This window comes from Pleuronectes platessa, chromosome 11 (genome assembly GCF_947347685.1).
Source record: "Pleuronectes platessa chromosome 11, fPlePla1.1, whole genome shotgun sequence".
Classification (NCBI taxonomy): domain Eukaryota; kingdom Metazoa; phylum Chordata; class Actinopteri; order Pleuronectiformes; family Pleuronectidae; genus Pleuronectes; species Pleuronectes platessa.
In genome coordinates, this window is record NC_070636.1 from 8,766,555 (window position 1) to 8,781,532 (window position 14,978).

General features: G+C 41.8%; 1 protein-coding gene across 6 annotated transcripts in view; it reads left to right on the plus strand.

Annotated features, from left to right (window-relative positions):
* The window catches only part of dnmt3ab (DNA (cytosine-5-)-methyltransferase 3 alpha b), a 36,979-nt gene extending 22,001 nt beyond the window's left edge, over positions 1-14,978 (plus strand). For 2 of the 6 annotated variants that reach the window (XM_053435332.1, XM_053435334.1), the window contains 17 exons: positions 1,937-2,323; positions 3,559-3,717; positions 3,908-4,015; positions 4,744-4,900; positions 5,017-5,163; positions 6,087-6,131; positions 6,503-6,582; positions 6,762-6,874; positions 8,434-8,617; positions 8,733-8,817; positions 9,063-9,208; positions 9,545-9,635; positions 9,765-9,913; positions 10,183-10,283; positions 10,882-10,951; positions 11,435-11,553; positions 11,705-14,978. In XM_053435332.1, coding sequence (XP_053291307.1) covers positions 1,937-2,323; positions 3,559-3,717; positions 3,908-4,015; positions 4,744-4,900; positions 5,017-5,163; positions 6,087-6,131; positions 6,503-6,582; positions 6,762-6,874; positions 8,434-8,617; positions 8,733-8,817; positions 9,063-9,208; positions 9,545-9,635; positions 9,765-9,913; positions 10,183-10,283; positions 10,882-10,951; positions 11,435-11,553; positions 11,705-11,846 — 2,283 coding nt within the window. In that variant the 3' untranslated portion in view covers positions 11,847-14,978. Of the gene's footprint in view, positions 1-1,936; positions 2,324-3,558; positions 3,718-3,907; positions 4,016-4,743; positions 4,901-5,016; positions 5,164-6,086; positions 6,132-6,502; positions 6,583-6,761; positions 6,875-8,433; positions 8,618-8,732; positions 8,818-9,062; positions 9,209-9,544; positions 9,636-9,764; positions 9,914-10,182; positions 10,284-10,390; positions 10,952-11,434; positions 11,554-11,704 lie in introns of those variants that run through there. The other 4 variants (XM_053435333.1, XM_053435335.1, XR_008340110.1 and 1 more) reach the window with 3 other exon arrangements.

Genomic DNA, 14,978 nt, shown 5'->3' on the forward strand with positions numbered 1-14,978 from the left:
CAGGAAAAGAACGGTGGCAGGAAGGGAGCTTAAAATGGCAGCTCAGTCACTGCTGTGCTGCACGAGTGTGGAACATACAGCACATGGCTTAAATTAAAACTGCACTAATATCTATTTTTGTGTAAAAAGTTGTTTGCTTCAGCTGTTTTCTAAGAGCTCGACACGCGACAATCTAAGATAACAAGTGCAGATACATAAAAAAACATGTAAATGGATAAAAAACATCAATTTGAAACTGCAAATACACAATGTGCTGCAAATACTCACAACACCGCTCAATACTTATAACAAAACCAAACAGTCACAACACAGCCAAATACTCACAACACAACATAATACTCACAACACAACCAAATACTCTCATTCCAAACCAATACTCACATGACAACCACATACTCACAATAGAGCCAAATACTCACACACAACAGAATACTCACACAGCCACATACTCACATCACAGCCAAATACTCACAACACAGCCAAAGACTCACAACACAGCCAATAACTAAAAAATACAAAAAACACACAACACAACCAGACGCTGACAAAATAACCAAATACTCACAACACAACCAAATACTCTCATTCCAAACCAATACTCACATGACATCCACATACTCACAATAGAGCCAACTACTCACACACAACAGAATACTCACACAGCCACATACTCACAGCACAACCAAATAGACACAACAATACCAAGGACACACAACACCGCTAAAACAACCAAATACTCAAAATGTACACACGACTTAATACACACAACCAAACTCTTAGCTTCTCTCCGCTCATTGTTTTGGTTTTACAGTTCACAACTTCACACATGAGGTGTGCTGTGGCCCGTCCACTGCTCCATGTGTGAAAGGTCAGAGTGAAATCTTTACTCTCCGCTCATGTAACACACCTGCAGCTGTGGACGATTGTTACGCACTGTAAAAATCCCACAACCTTAGCAGAGCTCACTGAGGCATGACGGTGTGAGAAGAGGACCATATCACATGGCGCACATAAAACACACACACACACACAGATCCTAAGTTGTGAAAGCAGACAGGGATAGTTTTCTGTGAAACTCTAACAACTAAGTTAGCAGAGAGACTCGACATGTGACAGCTTGAAGTAGAGGGTTATAACAGTTTTTTCCCTGACAAGATTTGTCTGTTGCATGTAGTAGATGAACTGTATGGTCACTTCTTTAGTATTATCCTAAATGCACATACAAAACATTGTTGTCTTCGATGTGGCCATGCCCCTAAAAGGGCGGTGTGGCTTAGGGGTTAGAGTGGTGGTTCTCCAACAAGAAGGTTGCCGGTTCAAACCCCACTCTTCCCCATCTGCATGCCGAAATGTCCTTGGCAAGATACTGAACCCCTAAAAGGCCCCTCATAAATGTTGAGTGTAATAATTGTAAGTCGCTTTGTACAAAAGCGTCAGCCAAATGACATGTAATGTAATGTAATGTAAAAGCTAGAGAAAACAACCTACTGTGGCCACAAGAGGGCAGTAAATTACAAAGTTAATGCAAATACGCAACATCAGCTACTGGTTTATTGTCTCGTCCATGAGCTGGTATCAGCTAAATTTCAGTGTTGTCTACTAAGTAACATCAGGGCGTGTTTATCAGACCAGGTGACCATCGTACAGTTGGTCAACAAACTTGAACACGTTTTGGTTCGAGGACCAAGTTGTATCGATAGTGCAGTTTATCAAACACTGTCAGGGATAAATGCACTGAATGTTTGCTCATGTCTGTTCTTAAGCTTCTTTCATTCTTACTTCTTTGACACACTTCCTGATTTGTTTCCTGCAATGTCTTTATATATAGAAAAGTTAAATCTCCAGCTGGATCCAAACTCAGCCTTAAACTCAGCAGCTGCACACATCATGCGAACAGCCCGGTCTTTACCTCTGCTGTCACTTGACTGTGTTTCAGGCAGAGAAGAAGGCCAAACTGATGTCAGTGATGAATGCAATGAAGGATCACGAGGAGCCTGAAACAGAGAGCCAGAAAGAAGAGGTTTCCATTATAAAGCACCCGCAGCCTTCGAAGCCACCGCCGCAGCCGCAGCATCAGCAGCCGCCGCCTCAGTCACACACCCAGTGTCCGACTAAGCCTCAGTATCAACAGCAATCACAGCTGCCAAAGCAACAGAAGCAGCCGCAACATCAGCAGCAGCAACCTCAGCAGCAGCAGCAGCAGCAGCAGCAGCAGCCCACTGACCCAGCCTCCCCTACTGTGGCCACGACCCCCGAGCCTGTCGCCATCGCAGGCGGAGACAAGACTTGCCCCAAGTCTGCAGACACTGAGCCCGAGTATGAGGTAGGATCATTACGGCACATGAGAAAGCCATGTTGTCACCTGTCAACAGGATTATGCACCACACTTGGTGGAGGGATGGGGTGTGAGCCCGGAAATAACCTGTTCAATTTGGAGCAGAATTGGTTAGAATGGCGGATCTAGGATTTGTTTCTGTCCTTTTCAAATTTTTCAACATTTTTGTCAGTTTTTAAGAAATCATGTATTGATTTTTGTTGTTAAACTCAGACACGTTAATGGTGTTGACATCTATAAATGTTCTCCATTTATTTGACTGTTATAATAGCCAGACAGATGGGTAGCATGGTTTAGGCTTGGCAGAAGAATGTGCTCTATTTTAAACTTGATTCACATCGATTCATGTTTGATCGTAGACTTGTAGGATTTTACAACAGAGGAAAAGGGATCAGTTTAAAGTCCGGGTTAATCCTGATGGAGTCGAGGACCCGCTCATGTTTTGGGAAAGTATTCATCAGTTACACAGCTGTCAACCAGAGTGTTTTTGAATTCAGGGCCCATTTACATAATAAGATGCAGACAACATCTGCAGTACATTTACAGTTGATATAATTCATAACCATGATGTGAAGCGGGGCCAGCGGACACAGTAAAGGCTATAATCAAAGTTTTTCACCACACAATCCTTAGTGCATTGATGTGAAGGGCGTTGAAATGATAAAAACATCACTATAGATTTTATTAATTATATTTATTTGTTATTATCTGTAGTCTGTGTACCAGTAATTACATTTTTTTACATTTACTTCACTTTTCTACGATACCGCGATAATACTGATGACCGTGAGAATTCTGTTTACTATGATCAAGATAAACAATTAATGCCGTTTCTTGATGCCACTATTTAAACAGTTCTAACATATGCAGATCAGTAAACAGACTTTATTGTGTAAAATTTGCAAACTTGCCCTTTAACTGGAATTAAAAAAAGGAAATAAGATTTAATTCATTTTCTTACAAAGAAGCTAAAAACTCCCCTATTAGCGAGAGCTGTCTAATGGGATGGTAAAAGTGAATTATTGGGTTTTGGGCTGTTGATGGAAAAAAGGTTGATGATACTTTTTCACCATTTTCTGATGTAATCACCTGAAATTGTTGTTATTTTACAACATTTTGTGTAAGGAAAGAAAAAGTGAGACAGACTGTTTTAAAATAGGTCTCACATCTATGCCCAGAGATTAATACACAGCGGATGATTTGTCTTTTTATCTTGGCTGCAGGACGGCCGTGGTTTTGGCATCGGCGAGCTGGTTTGGGGGAAGCTGCGAGGGTTCTCGTGGTGGCCAGGCCGCATCGTATCCTGGTGGATGACGGGTCGGAGCAGAGCCGCCGATGGAACCAGATGGGTCATGTGGTTTGGAGATGGAAAATTCTCAGTGGTGAGTGTTTAGAGCCAACGGTAACGTGAGGTGATATTCTTTTATTAAATAACACAGCCTCCTGTTTATAGGGACAACCACACACTTCATTAACAGGCTGTTGTGTTATTAGTTCCACCGTAAATGTAAAAATCAATAATCTTTTAACACAATGTCTTTAATGCACCATGTTGTCTGTGTTTATTCACAGGTCTGTGTAGAGAAACTCTTGCCTTTAAGTTCCTTTAACAATGCCTTTCACCAACCAACTTACAACAAGCAGCCCATGTACAAGAAAGCCATCTACGAAGTGCTACAGGTGAGTAAAAGAGCAGCGTCATTCAAAAGCATGTGTTCGGTTTGAAGGAGTTCCCATTTCATCATGAAAATGTGCCTATTAAACGCAACTAATAGGTCTCAAAGTTTTATAATCACAGTTTTTCTTCACAACAGAACATTTTACTAGTAAATGACAATTGGTTGACAGCATTCTAAAGTTGTTTTCAACTGTTCAAGGGAAGAGTTCAAAGAAATGGGCTTATTTTGAGGGCTGAGACCCCTCTTGTGTTTGTACACTATAGATTAAGCTGGAGCCAACGGACCATTATCTTAGCTTAGCATAAGAACTGTAAACAGAGGGAAACAGTTAGCCTGGCTTTCTCAAAATTCTAAAATATACCTGCCAACAGCTCTAAAGCTTGCTAACTAACATCTTACTTACTTGTTAAATCCACACATATCAAAAATAAATAGATCTCAAAATTATGGCTTTAGAAGGACTTGAGTGCTGGAATCATTTGTTCTAATTGAGGATATTAGAAATCCTCTCCCCTCTTCTGCACTGCTCTCTACACAATACAAACTGAAAGCATGTTGATTTAAAGTACAAAGAATGAAAAGTGACTTCACACAATTGCCTCATTTAAACAAAAAACACGATATGATTTTCTAATGCGTCCCAGTTGAGACACACATCGTTCTGAATCAGCAGATTATCCTGTCTTTAAATAAACTGAGGGTAAATCTCAGTCATCCATGTTCTCGTAGGCGGCCAGCAGCCGGGCAGGCAAAGCCTTCATGGCCTGTCCTGACAGTGATGAGACGGAAACCTCCAAATCAGTGGACATGCTGAACAAGCAGATGATCGACTGGGCCATGACAGGGTTTCAGCCCAGTGGACCCAAGGCCTTAGAGCCACCAGAGGGTGAGTCGATATAATGGAGCTCTGGCTTTTGACCTTGTCTCCGCTCTGACCACTTCACATTCTCTAATTAAATGTTTAATAATTCACTATGTTGACTGATATGCTGTGCACCCCAGAGGAGCGTAACCCGTACAAAGAGGTGTACCCTGAGATATGGGCGGAGCCAGAGGCAGCGGCCTACACGCCTCCTCCGGCCAAAAAGCCTCGCAAAAGCGCAGTGGAGAAACCCAAGGTCAGGGACATCATCGACGAGAGGACACGAGGTGAGGAGCCTCTTTTATTGGGTTAAAAAGGAATCATGAACTCCATGTCCCTTGGGGAGGACTCAGAGTAGGTGCATCAGAGTAGGTGGTCGAAGACGTGCAGTAAAGACAAGAGGTCCATTAGAGTGACAGATTTAAGATGAAAGGGAATAATGTAACCAGACAAAAAGACTCAGACTGTTCAGACAATGAAGAGATTTTGTTGCTAACAAGGCTCCTTTAAAAAGAATAACGGGTCTTCCTAGATTTTACTGTACCACAGGGCGGAATTTTTAGTCTTTTTTGTTTCAAATTTACACAAATACTTTGACTAATGTTTAGAAATTGACATCTGATGTTGGATTTTCTGATAAGTTATAATTTCTTGTCATAGAAACATTGTTTGTTTCTTGTAAAATGTGTCTTTTACAGAAAACATTCCCTTTAATTACACCCTGTGTAGAGCACAGGGAGCACACACATACTCGTTCTCATCAATTTCTTTAAATAATATTTCTCGCTATATATACACACTGATTTTAAAATGTCAACCTGCTGTTATTGTATTTTAACACGCTTCGTACCAACTAACCAAAACAATATATAATAATAATAAACTTTATTTATATAGTACTTCTCAAAACACAGTTACAACACAGGAGCGATAGAATAATCCTCTAATGCAATCTTGCAGGTCCTCGAGTGACTTTAACATAATTTAATATCGTATTTTAGTTTTATTTTGACACCAATAATTTTTGTTTCTGAGATGATCAATTACCATGAGTCTTTCCTTGTGTGATTTTTGTTTTTAGTTTTTATTTGAGGAAAAACGCTAAAATTTAGAAAGAAACAAAAATGTGAACTGTTGACGATTACAACGTTAAGTGTAGATGGTGTTGACCCACAGTTCTCCTCATTCTCACCTTGTTTTCTGTTTTCAGAGCGGCTTGTTCATGAAGTGAGACAAAAGTGCCGCAGCATAGAAGGTAAGTGACGAGTCCTCCGTGTGCTCTCGCTCTCGGGGGGGGGGGGGGGGCCTCGGGGGACGAACACCAAGACGCTTTGCACTTGGCCGTGTTGTTGACGAGTAAAGGAAGAAATGTACGCGTCTGTGTTAATCAGACGACGAGAGCAAAGAGGAAGAAATAACCTTTTCCGTGATTTTTTTTTTTTTGCTGCCATACCGGCTCCCGTGTGTGTTCTCTGCAAACACACCAGCTAAGCTCGCTAGATCCAGACCTGCGTCACAGCTGTTCAAATAGTTCCATCGAAGTGTGCAGCAGCAGCAGCAGCAGTGTTCACACCTCTCTGACATCCCCCTGTTAAACACTGACGTATAGCCCTTCTCTTCCTGCAGACATCTGTATCTCCTGTGGAAGTCTGAACGTTAGCCGTGAGCACCCACTGTTCGCTGGGGGAATGTGCCAGAGCTGTAAGGTAAGCTGGGACAGAGGTCATTCGAATTCTGAGGGTCACAAAAAAAAACTGAAAATCACAGCTCGTTTTAAAGCTAATAATAAACGGAACATGTTTTAAAGCAGCACCTGATGTGACCCCATAAAGAAAACTGTGGATTTTTTAATATGATATGATATTTCCACCGCTTGTTTTCCCAGAACTGCTTCCTCGAGTGTGCATATCAATACGACGATGATGGTTACCAGTCGTACTGCACGATCTGCTGCGGAGGACGAGAGGTGCTCATGTGTGGAAACAACAACTGTTGTCGGTGAGGTTCCTACTGGGTTTTGGGGGCTGATGAAAATCACGGGAGGCTTCAAATATATCCACCGTAATAAGAAGCAAAAGAACGAGAGCCTGGGTTATTCACAGGAATGTTCTTTCCCCCACAAGACCAAAATGTGAAATTCATTTTGAAGAGAGATAAGTAGTTTGTGTGTCGCCGCTTCAGATGGGCAGTTGTTGCTGCAGTACAGATGTCAGGACAGTGCCATCATCACACAAACACACAATGAAAGCTTTGTTGTCGATGTCGTAAAATCTCACAGCAGCGGCGTCTGGGAGGTCCGGTGGAGAAGAGGCTGATCACTAATATTATATAAAGTGTGGTTGTGTTTGAGTCGAGAAGAGCAACTCTGGAGAAATGGTCTTATCAAAGTGTCCTCACACAGTCAGACTATTAGATCCACTGAGAACAGATTGGGCTTTGTCAGATGCTTGTCCGACAATGGTTTGCTTTGTGTGCAGATGATGGCATCTGACATTTGGATGATAACTCTCTCTAAACGAATTTTTAGCTATTGGCCCTGCAGGTATAAAGCAAATAAGTCTGCGTGGCCTGTTTCTGACCTCTGATTGATTTAGAAATGAATGTCCTATTTCTGATCTTTTCTGACATCACTTGCTTTTATGTGATTCAAAACCAGCTGGGGAGATAAATCCTTAAAAACGGGTCACGAATATTTGATAATCTCCTAAAAACTGGGCTGGATACTGAAGTATTTTTTTATTTATTTTAGAATGTGACGTAACACAAATACAAACAGCAACAGCAACAGTAGAGTGCACAAAACAGGAATTTGAAAAAGGGAAGATGTTTTTTCAAAATAAATCAACAGTCATAGCAGCAATGATGGGGCATGACACAGAAGCAGTAATAACTGGAAATAAGAGGCAGATATTCAAATGCAGGAAAATAACACCGAACTGAAAAGAGGAAATCAGTCCAGTCATGGAGAGGCCGTGGACTCCAGTAGAGGACTAGTTGCAGAAACTTTGACTATGGGCAGAAAAGGTCTCTGGTTCGTCTCTGGTTCGACTCCACGGAGAAACAACAGAAGACGAACCTGGATTGATCTGTCCAAAAATCCAAGGGGATTCTCACTACCCTGTCTAGTGCCCCTGAGCAAGGCACCTTACTCCCCCAACATCTGCTCCCCGGGCGCCATACATGGTCGCTCACTGCTCTGTGTGTCCTGCCCCAGATGGGTTAAAAGCAGAGGTTAAATTTCCCTACCTGCATTAGTGTGCCTGTGCATGTCTGTGCATGTGTTTGGGACAAATAAATGTATCTTAATCTTAAATCTTAATCATCTCCACTGATATTTTACACTTTAATCATTAACTTTTTATGAAATAACTATAAATAAAGATGAAAACACAAATATAAACATATAGAGCTTCAAAATTATCTTAAAAATAAGCATAGTTTTCTGTGTAAAATAATAACATAACTGTCTATTGTGTATTCTGTGAAAAAGTTTTAACATTGGTGCAGATCAGCATCGGTCGGGCGCTGGTATTAACTCTTCCTTGTCCTGTGTTCAGGTGTTTCTGTGTGGAGTGCGTCGACCTCCTCGTCGGACCAGGAGCCGCCCACGCTGCCATCAAGGAGGACCCGTGGAACTGCTACATGTGCGGTCAGAAGGGCGTGTTCGGCCTGCTGGAGCGCCGCTCCGACTGGCCCTGCCGCCTGCAGCTCTTCTTCGCAAATAATCACGACCAGGATTTTGTGAGTACTGCAACTTTTAGGCGATTAAAAAAACCCACTGATTGTCTTTTCTTTACCTACGTTTCTAATTTTCTTCTCCCCCCCATCCCCCTCCTCTCCCGACATCATTTTTCAGGATCCGGCGAAGCTTTACCCCCCACTCATGGTGGAGAAGAGGCAGCCCATTCGTGTCCTGTCGCTATTCGATGGCATCGCAACAGGTTAGACATATTTACAGTGTGGGTCCCATTTCAATATAAAAACGCAGCATTTTCATTATTGTGGTGATGATATGAACTTGACTCTCTAAGGATTTGAATCCTCATTTTCAGTATTACTTAAAATGTTACTTTTAGTCTGAGACAGCATCAGAGCTTCACATGAATCTAAGTGGACTTTTCTTTTTTATTGTCCACAGGTTAGAGTTTTAAGTTTCTGTATTTGTGTGTTTCTTCAACCTGTGCAGGACTGCTGGTGCTGAGAGAACTTGGCATCCAAGTTGATCGCTACATAGCCTCTGAAGTGTGTGAGGATTCCATCACTGTGGGCATTGTCCGGCATCAGGGTCGCATCATGTATGTTGGCGATGTGAGGAACGTCACGCGCAAACATGTAAGTCAAATGTTTTTCGGCGAGGGTCACTGGTCTCTCTTTCAGTAGCTTCACACCGATAAGAGCTGTTTTATGCCTCTTTGGTGTTTTTTAAACCCATTGTACCGTTTGCCAGGAGAGGAGTTTCTGTAGTTCTGTATGTTCCAAGTACCGAAAGCCCCAGGAGCTGGAGGACCTGTATTCGTACAAAGACTAGTCAAGTGGGGAATCCACTTAGTTGCAACTTTTCTTTTAATGAACACTAAATACCTTTTTAAGTTAGAGGAGTGTTTTGCTGTTTCACTGAATCCCACAACATATATTTGCCTCATCTCTCTGACTTGTATCTGTCTCCAGATACACGAGTGGGGTCCTTTCGACCTAGTAATTGGAGGAAGCCCCTGCAATGACCTTTCTATAGTCAACCCTGCGAGGAAAGGTCTTTTCGGTAGGTCTAAACACTTCCCTTTCTCTTTGTGATATTGTTCTGCTTATTCATATAACTCATGTATAATCAGTTTTGTGTCTTTTCACTACTATACTCCAGCATTACTAACTGGTCGTCTGTGTCCCACAGAGGGCACCGGCCGCCTGTTCTTTGAGTTTTACAGGCTGCTCCACGAGGCTCGGCCGAAGCAGGGGGAAGAGCGGCCTTTCTTCTGGCTCTTTGAAAACGTGGTTGCCATGGGCGTCAGCGATAAGAGGGACATCTCTCGCTTTTTAGAGGTCAGCATCTTCACTGAGAGTCGGTTATGAACGCCCCCTTGTGGCACAAATTCATTATGGTTAGACACTGACCGTTAGGAGGGAAGGTGGACCCTGTCGATCTTGATGTAACGCATGTAGATATAGTGATTTGTCCTGAAAATCCGGCGTCAGCGATTGCTTAAAAAATATTTTCCACTTTTAAAAGATTGGATACTAGGCAACAAAAAACTTGATCATCTGAGCCTCAGCTCCTCTCTGACTGGCGTCTGTTTGTCCTTTTCTTCCAGTGCAACCCGGTGATGATCGACGCCAAGGAGGTGTCCGCTGCCCACCGTGCCCGCTACTTCTGGGGTAACCTTCCTGGCATGAACAGGTTGGTGTGTGAATGGTGAGGGAAGCAGCAGCATTTGACATAAACCTTCCTTCTCTATTATTATTATTATTATTATCAATGAACTATGAAGTTATGTCTTGTTGTTATGTTCTTTCTTGCAGATAAAACATTCGATTTTCCACCAGTCATCAAATGTTATGTGCCACTGCACGTCTGCTGCAACCATCAAAATTAGTTGTAGATATTAAATATAAATATTTTTCCTGTTTAATAGGAAAAATCAAAAGCAGACAGTTTACAGCCAAGAGGTTGTTTTGTTCCAGTGCTTTAACAAACCATCAAACCTAATACAAATTAAAGTTAAAAGCTTCAATTTTTATTTTATAAGTAGAAAATGGAATTCAAGAGTTCCACTGGTATCCTTTTTTTTTTATTATTGACCAATCAGAAAAAATTATCATCAATAACTCAGAAACTGTGATATGATCCGAACTGTTTTCTGATGTGTTGCACCCAAAGTATGTTCATTCAGTCATGTGCCGGAGAGAGAAGCTTTCGTCATTCATGGATTCTGAGACCACAATCTGCAGCTGTGAGGATTGTGCATTGAGTTCGTCAGTCAGTGTTGACTCCTGTTCTGTTCTGGATTCAGGCCTTTGTCCGCGATGTACTCTGACAGGCTGGATCTCCAGGACTGTTTAGAACACGGCAGGACAGCTAAGGTATGTGTTTATAAGCATCGCTCGGTGAAAGATCAACACAGAACTTGAGAAATCCTGGACGTCCTGACTGAAAGTTTTTTTCGTTTCGGATTCATGTTGGATTTCACTTGTTTAGGAAAGAATCCTTTAGTTTGACAGGTATGATAATCGTAAAAGGATTTTTTTGGGGTTATTTATCTGTGACAACATGTGTAGTAGAACATGACAGCCAATGATGACTGTGGAAATATATTTATGTGCAGGATACATGACATTAGTTAGTTTGATTACTCGGTCTACACAACCTTGCACACTTGCGGCCCCCAGTGGCAGCAGGAGGTAGCACTTTGGAAATCCATCAACCAGAACTTAGTTAACTGAGCAGAATATCCTGAACCAGACTTTGATCTGTAATACTGGGATCAAAGAGCTTAAAGTTTCACATTTTTTGTGAAATCAGACAAAAACACAGCCAGTAATACTCATGGACTCGTTCCTCCTCAGTTTGGCAAAGTGAGGACCATCACCACCAGGTCCAACTCCATCAAGCAGGGCAAGGACCAGCACTTCCCTGTCTACATGAACGAGAAGGAGGACATTCTCTGGTGCACTGAGATGGAGAGGTACGTGCAGATTCCTCCTCTGAATAACTGTTCATGCGAGTCTTCCTCTGAACTCTGAACCTCACTATCCTCTCCCTGTGTCCTCCGCCCGTCTTGCTCCCTCTCTGTGCTCGTCTCGTGTCCCCCGGCCGCTCTGGTTTGCTCTCCCCAGGATCTTCGGCTTTCCGGTCCACTACACGGACGTGTCCAACATGAGCCGACTGGCGAGGCAGAGGCTGCTGGGCAGGTCATGGAGCGTCCCGGTCATCCGCCACCTGTTTGCACCGCTCAAAGAATACTTTGCCTGCGCTTGAGCGGCGGGGGCGACTCCCTCGGAACCATTTAGAACTACAGCTGTCTATTGTGACTAGAAATAAGAGCCTTGGTCCTCAAGTCTTACCCTCGGTATGACTTGAGAGCGAAACATTGACGTAGAATTCACATTATTTCTTGTATTTGAATTTTTTAATTCTTATTCTATTTAATTTTGATATGTCATTTTACCTTTTTAGCAGTGTTATCAAGTATTGTTGATTTTGTTTGTGCAAGCTATACTTGAGACTATGCTTTCTTCTCACTGAGACAGAAAAGTGCTTAACACGTGTTTTCGTTTCAAAAGAGACGCGACTGGAAACATCGGGAAAGTGGTTTAGAGACGTGTGAAATGTTTCTGCGGTTTGAGCGCGCTGTGCCGTTGATGGGGGGGGGGAGGGCAGCGAGATTTTCCCAGTGCAGTGCAGCCGTGCTTCCAGCTACTGAGCCTCGCAGAGACACGCGGGCGGGGGAAGGCGATTTGTCTTCAGTGTCAGGAGAGCGGTGTCTCTGAGAATCCAAAACACCAGATCACATATACCTCTTTGTTTACAGTTTCTATACACAACTGAAGGTAATAAAAGGTACTACTGTAATGTGGTTACAATACCATGGTGCTCCAAAATGATGAGAAGCATCATAACCCATGTGGCACTGCAACTTAAGACAATACGAAGCTCTCGAACCTGGTGCTGAACAGAAAAAAAGTTCTTGCGCTTAGTGGAAAAGAAATCTTGTCCGCGCCCTTTAGTTCACTTCAGAGGAAACATGGTGCTGACGGAGAGTAGACTGCAAAATCACCTCTTTTCTGCGTTTTACAGCTTTTATACCGTTTTTAAATATAGTGCTCGTTTAATCGCTGGATCTGCACAAACAGGAAGTGAAGCTAGCCACATGGGAAATGATGTTTTCTGTCATTCATAGAAAAGAAAATCTTCAGATCAAAGTCTGTGGTGAGCTACTTTTTTCTAGTTCCATCCGGACACATGACATTACTGTACAGCTGTCTGCGAGCGTGGCGGCTGGAGGGGCGGCGGGGCGGCCGGGCCGGGTCGCCCTCCGCCTCCACCTCCACCTCCACCTCCACCTCCGACGCCTCGAAACTGAAAAACTGTCAGGTGCACAAATCCTCAACAACATGGTGCGGCTTCACAAAGTTCTTCTACCGTTTTTATAGCAATTTTGTGCTGTTTTATCAACATTATAAAGCACTTTTATATGTATACTTTCTTTTTTTTTCTTGATATTTTTATTTTTATTTTGAAAAGACTATTGGTTCTTGTGAATTGTTTTTGTTGTTTCGTTTCCTGATGTGAACTGATCTACCCTCGTGTAATGCTTTTTGTATACAGTAGGGCTGTGCCAATAGAAGTGAAAGAATGGATTTTGATATGTGAAACCCTTGTTATTTGACTCGGTGTACAGTAGATGGATCAACATTTGTGTACCCCCCCCGAACCCCATTTTCCGTTTTCTCCCACCACCCATGTTGTTGACTTGCTCTAAAGCAGCGATGCAATATGTTTCTACCCGGTTTCAAAGAATGTCTACTTTCTGTTAAGATTGTAATAATGTGCGACCGGAGTTCCAGAACTCTGTCGTGTGCTTTGTGTAATATTTTGTCCCCCATGAAGGACAGTTGGCCTCCGCCGCTTCCCGGATGAATCGTAGTCGCCATGTTGACAAATTTAAGTGCTGATCCAAATTTGGATTCTCAAACTAAATTCTCTTGATTGTAACCTTCTCGAGCTGAACTATGGAGGATTTAGGCTTCGGTTTGTCAAAACGAAAAACTGACACAGTGTTTGACGAAGACACTCAAAGAATAAAGAGGATAATAGAGACAGATGCTATCGCTTAATCTATATCGTATTTAAGATTCAAAATTTGAAATTTAATTTCTCAATGTAATTAATTTCTTAAGTGACCTTATTGCTATAAATTTTGTCCGAGCATACCGGGCTCAATATGAGCCTCCATGCGTTCCGATATTTTAACCAGATGTTATTCCCCCCCTCTCTCCTAACGTAGTACTTAACACCCCCCCATGTTTGTACATTTTGTACATAGAGTTTTCCGGCTGCTGTTTTTTTTTTTTTTTTTTACGTATGAGATGTACAAAAATAATTCTTTGCTAATATATATCATCGAATTAGAGAAAGAAATCTTAGAAAATCAATTTGATTCAAAACTTGCTCTGAGCATTAGATAGAGGGAGACTCCAAGTCATCTTTTGTTTTTGTTTTTCTCTTAATGATTTGTTTTATCAAGTGAATCCAGATTTAATGTCGTGTGATCTTAATAGTGGCCTATGGACAGCTTTAAGACGAACGGTCTCCACTTCACTGCACAGCCCTACATGGTGGTGTTTTTAGCTTCTGTTTCTTTTGTAAGAATAAAAAAAAAAGAAGAGGGATCTTAGGTGTTTCCGATGGTGCTAAACATTTGATCTAATCAAGAGAGATATATTTGATTGGAAGAGAAATAAACACATGTCTCGACAGTGACTGTTTTCAAGTTCCCTTGTAGTAACGGAAAAAAGAACTATTATTTCACTCATATAAATATATTAACAAAGGCATTTTAACTTTGTACTTGAAAAAATAAGGATAACAAATAATGAAAGGTCTCCTATATTGTTTTAGACTAGAGATTGCTGTAGTTGGTGCTTATCTGTGGGAAAAAATCGTGTGAGAAAAAAAAAAGCGGTAACTTTTACTGTAGCATAATGTACGCTTAATACGCATCGCTTCTTAATCCTACATTCCATGCTGTAATATTCTCCATGTCTGTTTTTCAAAATGTTGTTTTGAGTCGATGATCTTTTTTTTGGTTTGTTTTTATTTGTTTTTTTAAATCAGAAACAACATTTCATTTTTACTGTTCGAGGCAGGTCAATAATTCTATATCCAGTGACACTGTTGACGCCCTGTGTGACCTTGTTTCCGTCATAACTGTTTTATGGCTCCTCCACTTTTTTCCTCAAGACCAGTTCGTTCAGCAGATGTAGCAGCAGTCATTCTCCACTTTGAACCCCTCATACTTCTGTTTAGTGTCCAGAGAGAAGATAAAGGCTCCGTATGTACTTGTGCTGGAGAACACTTGAATAAATGTATTGTTTTTGTGCAAAGAAA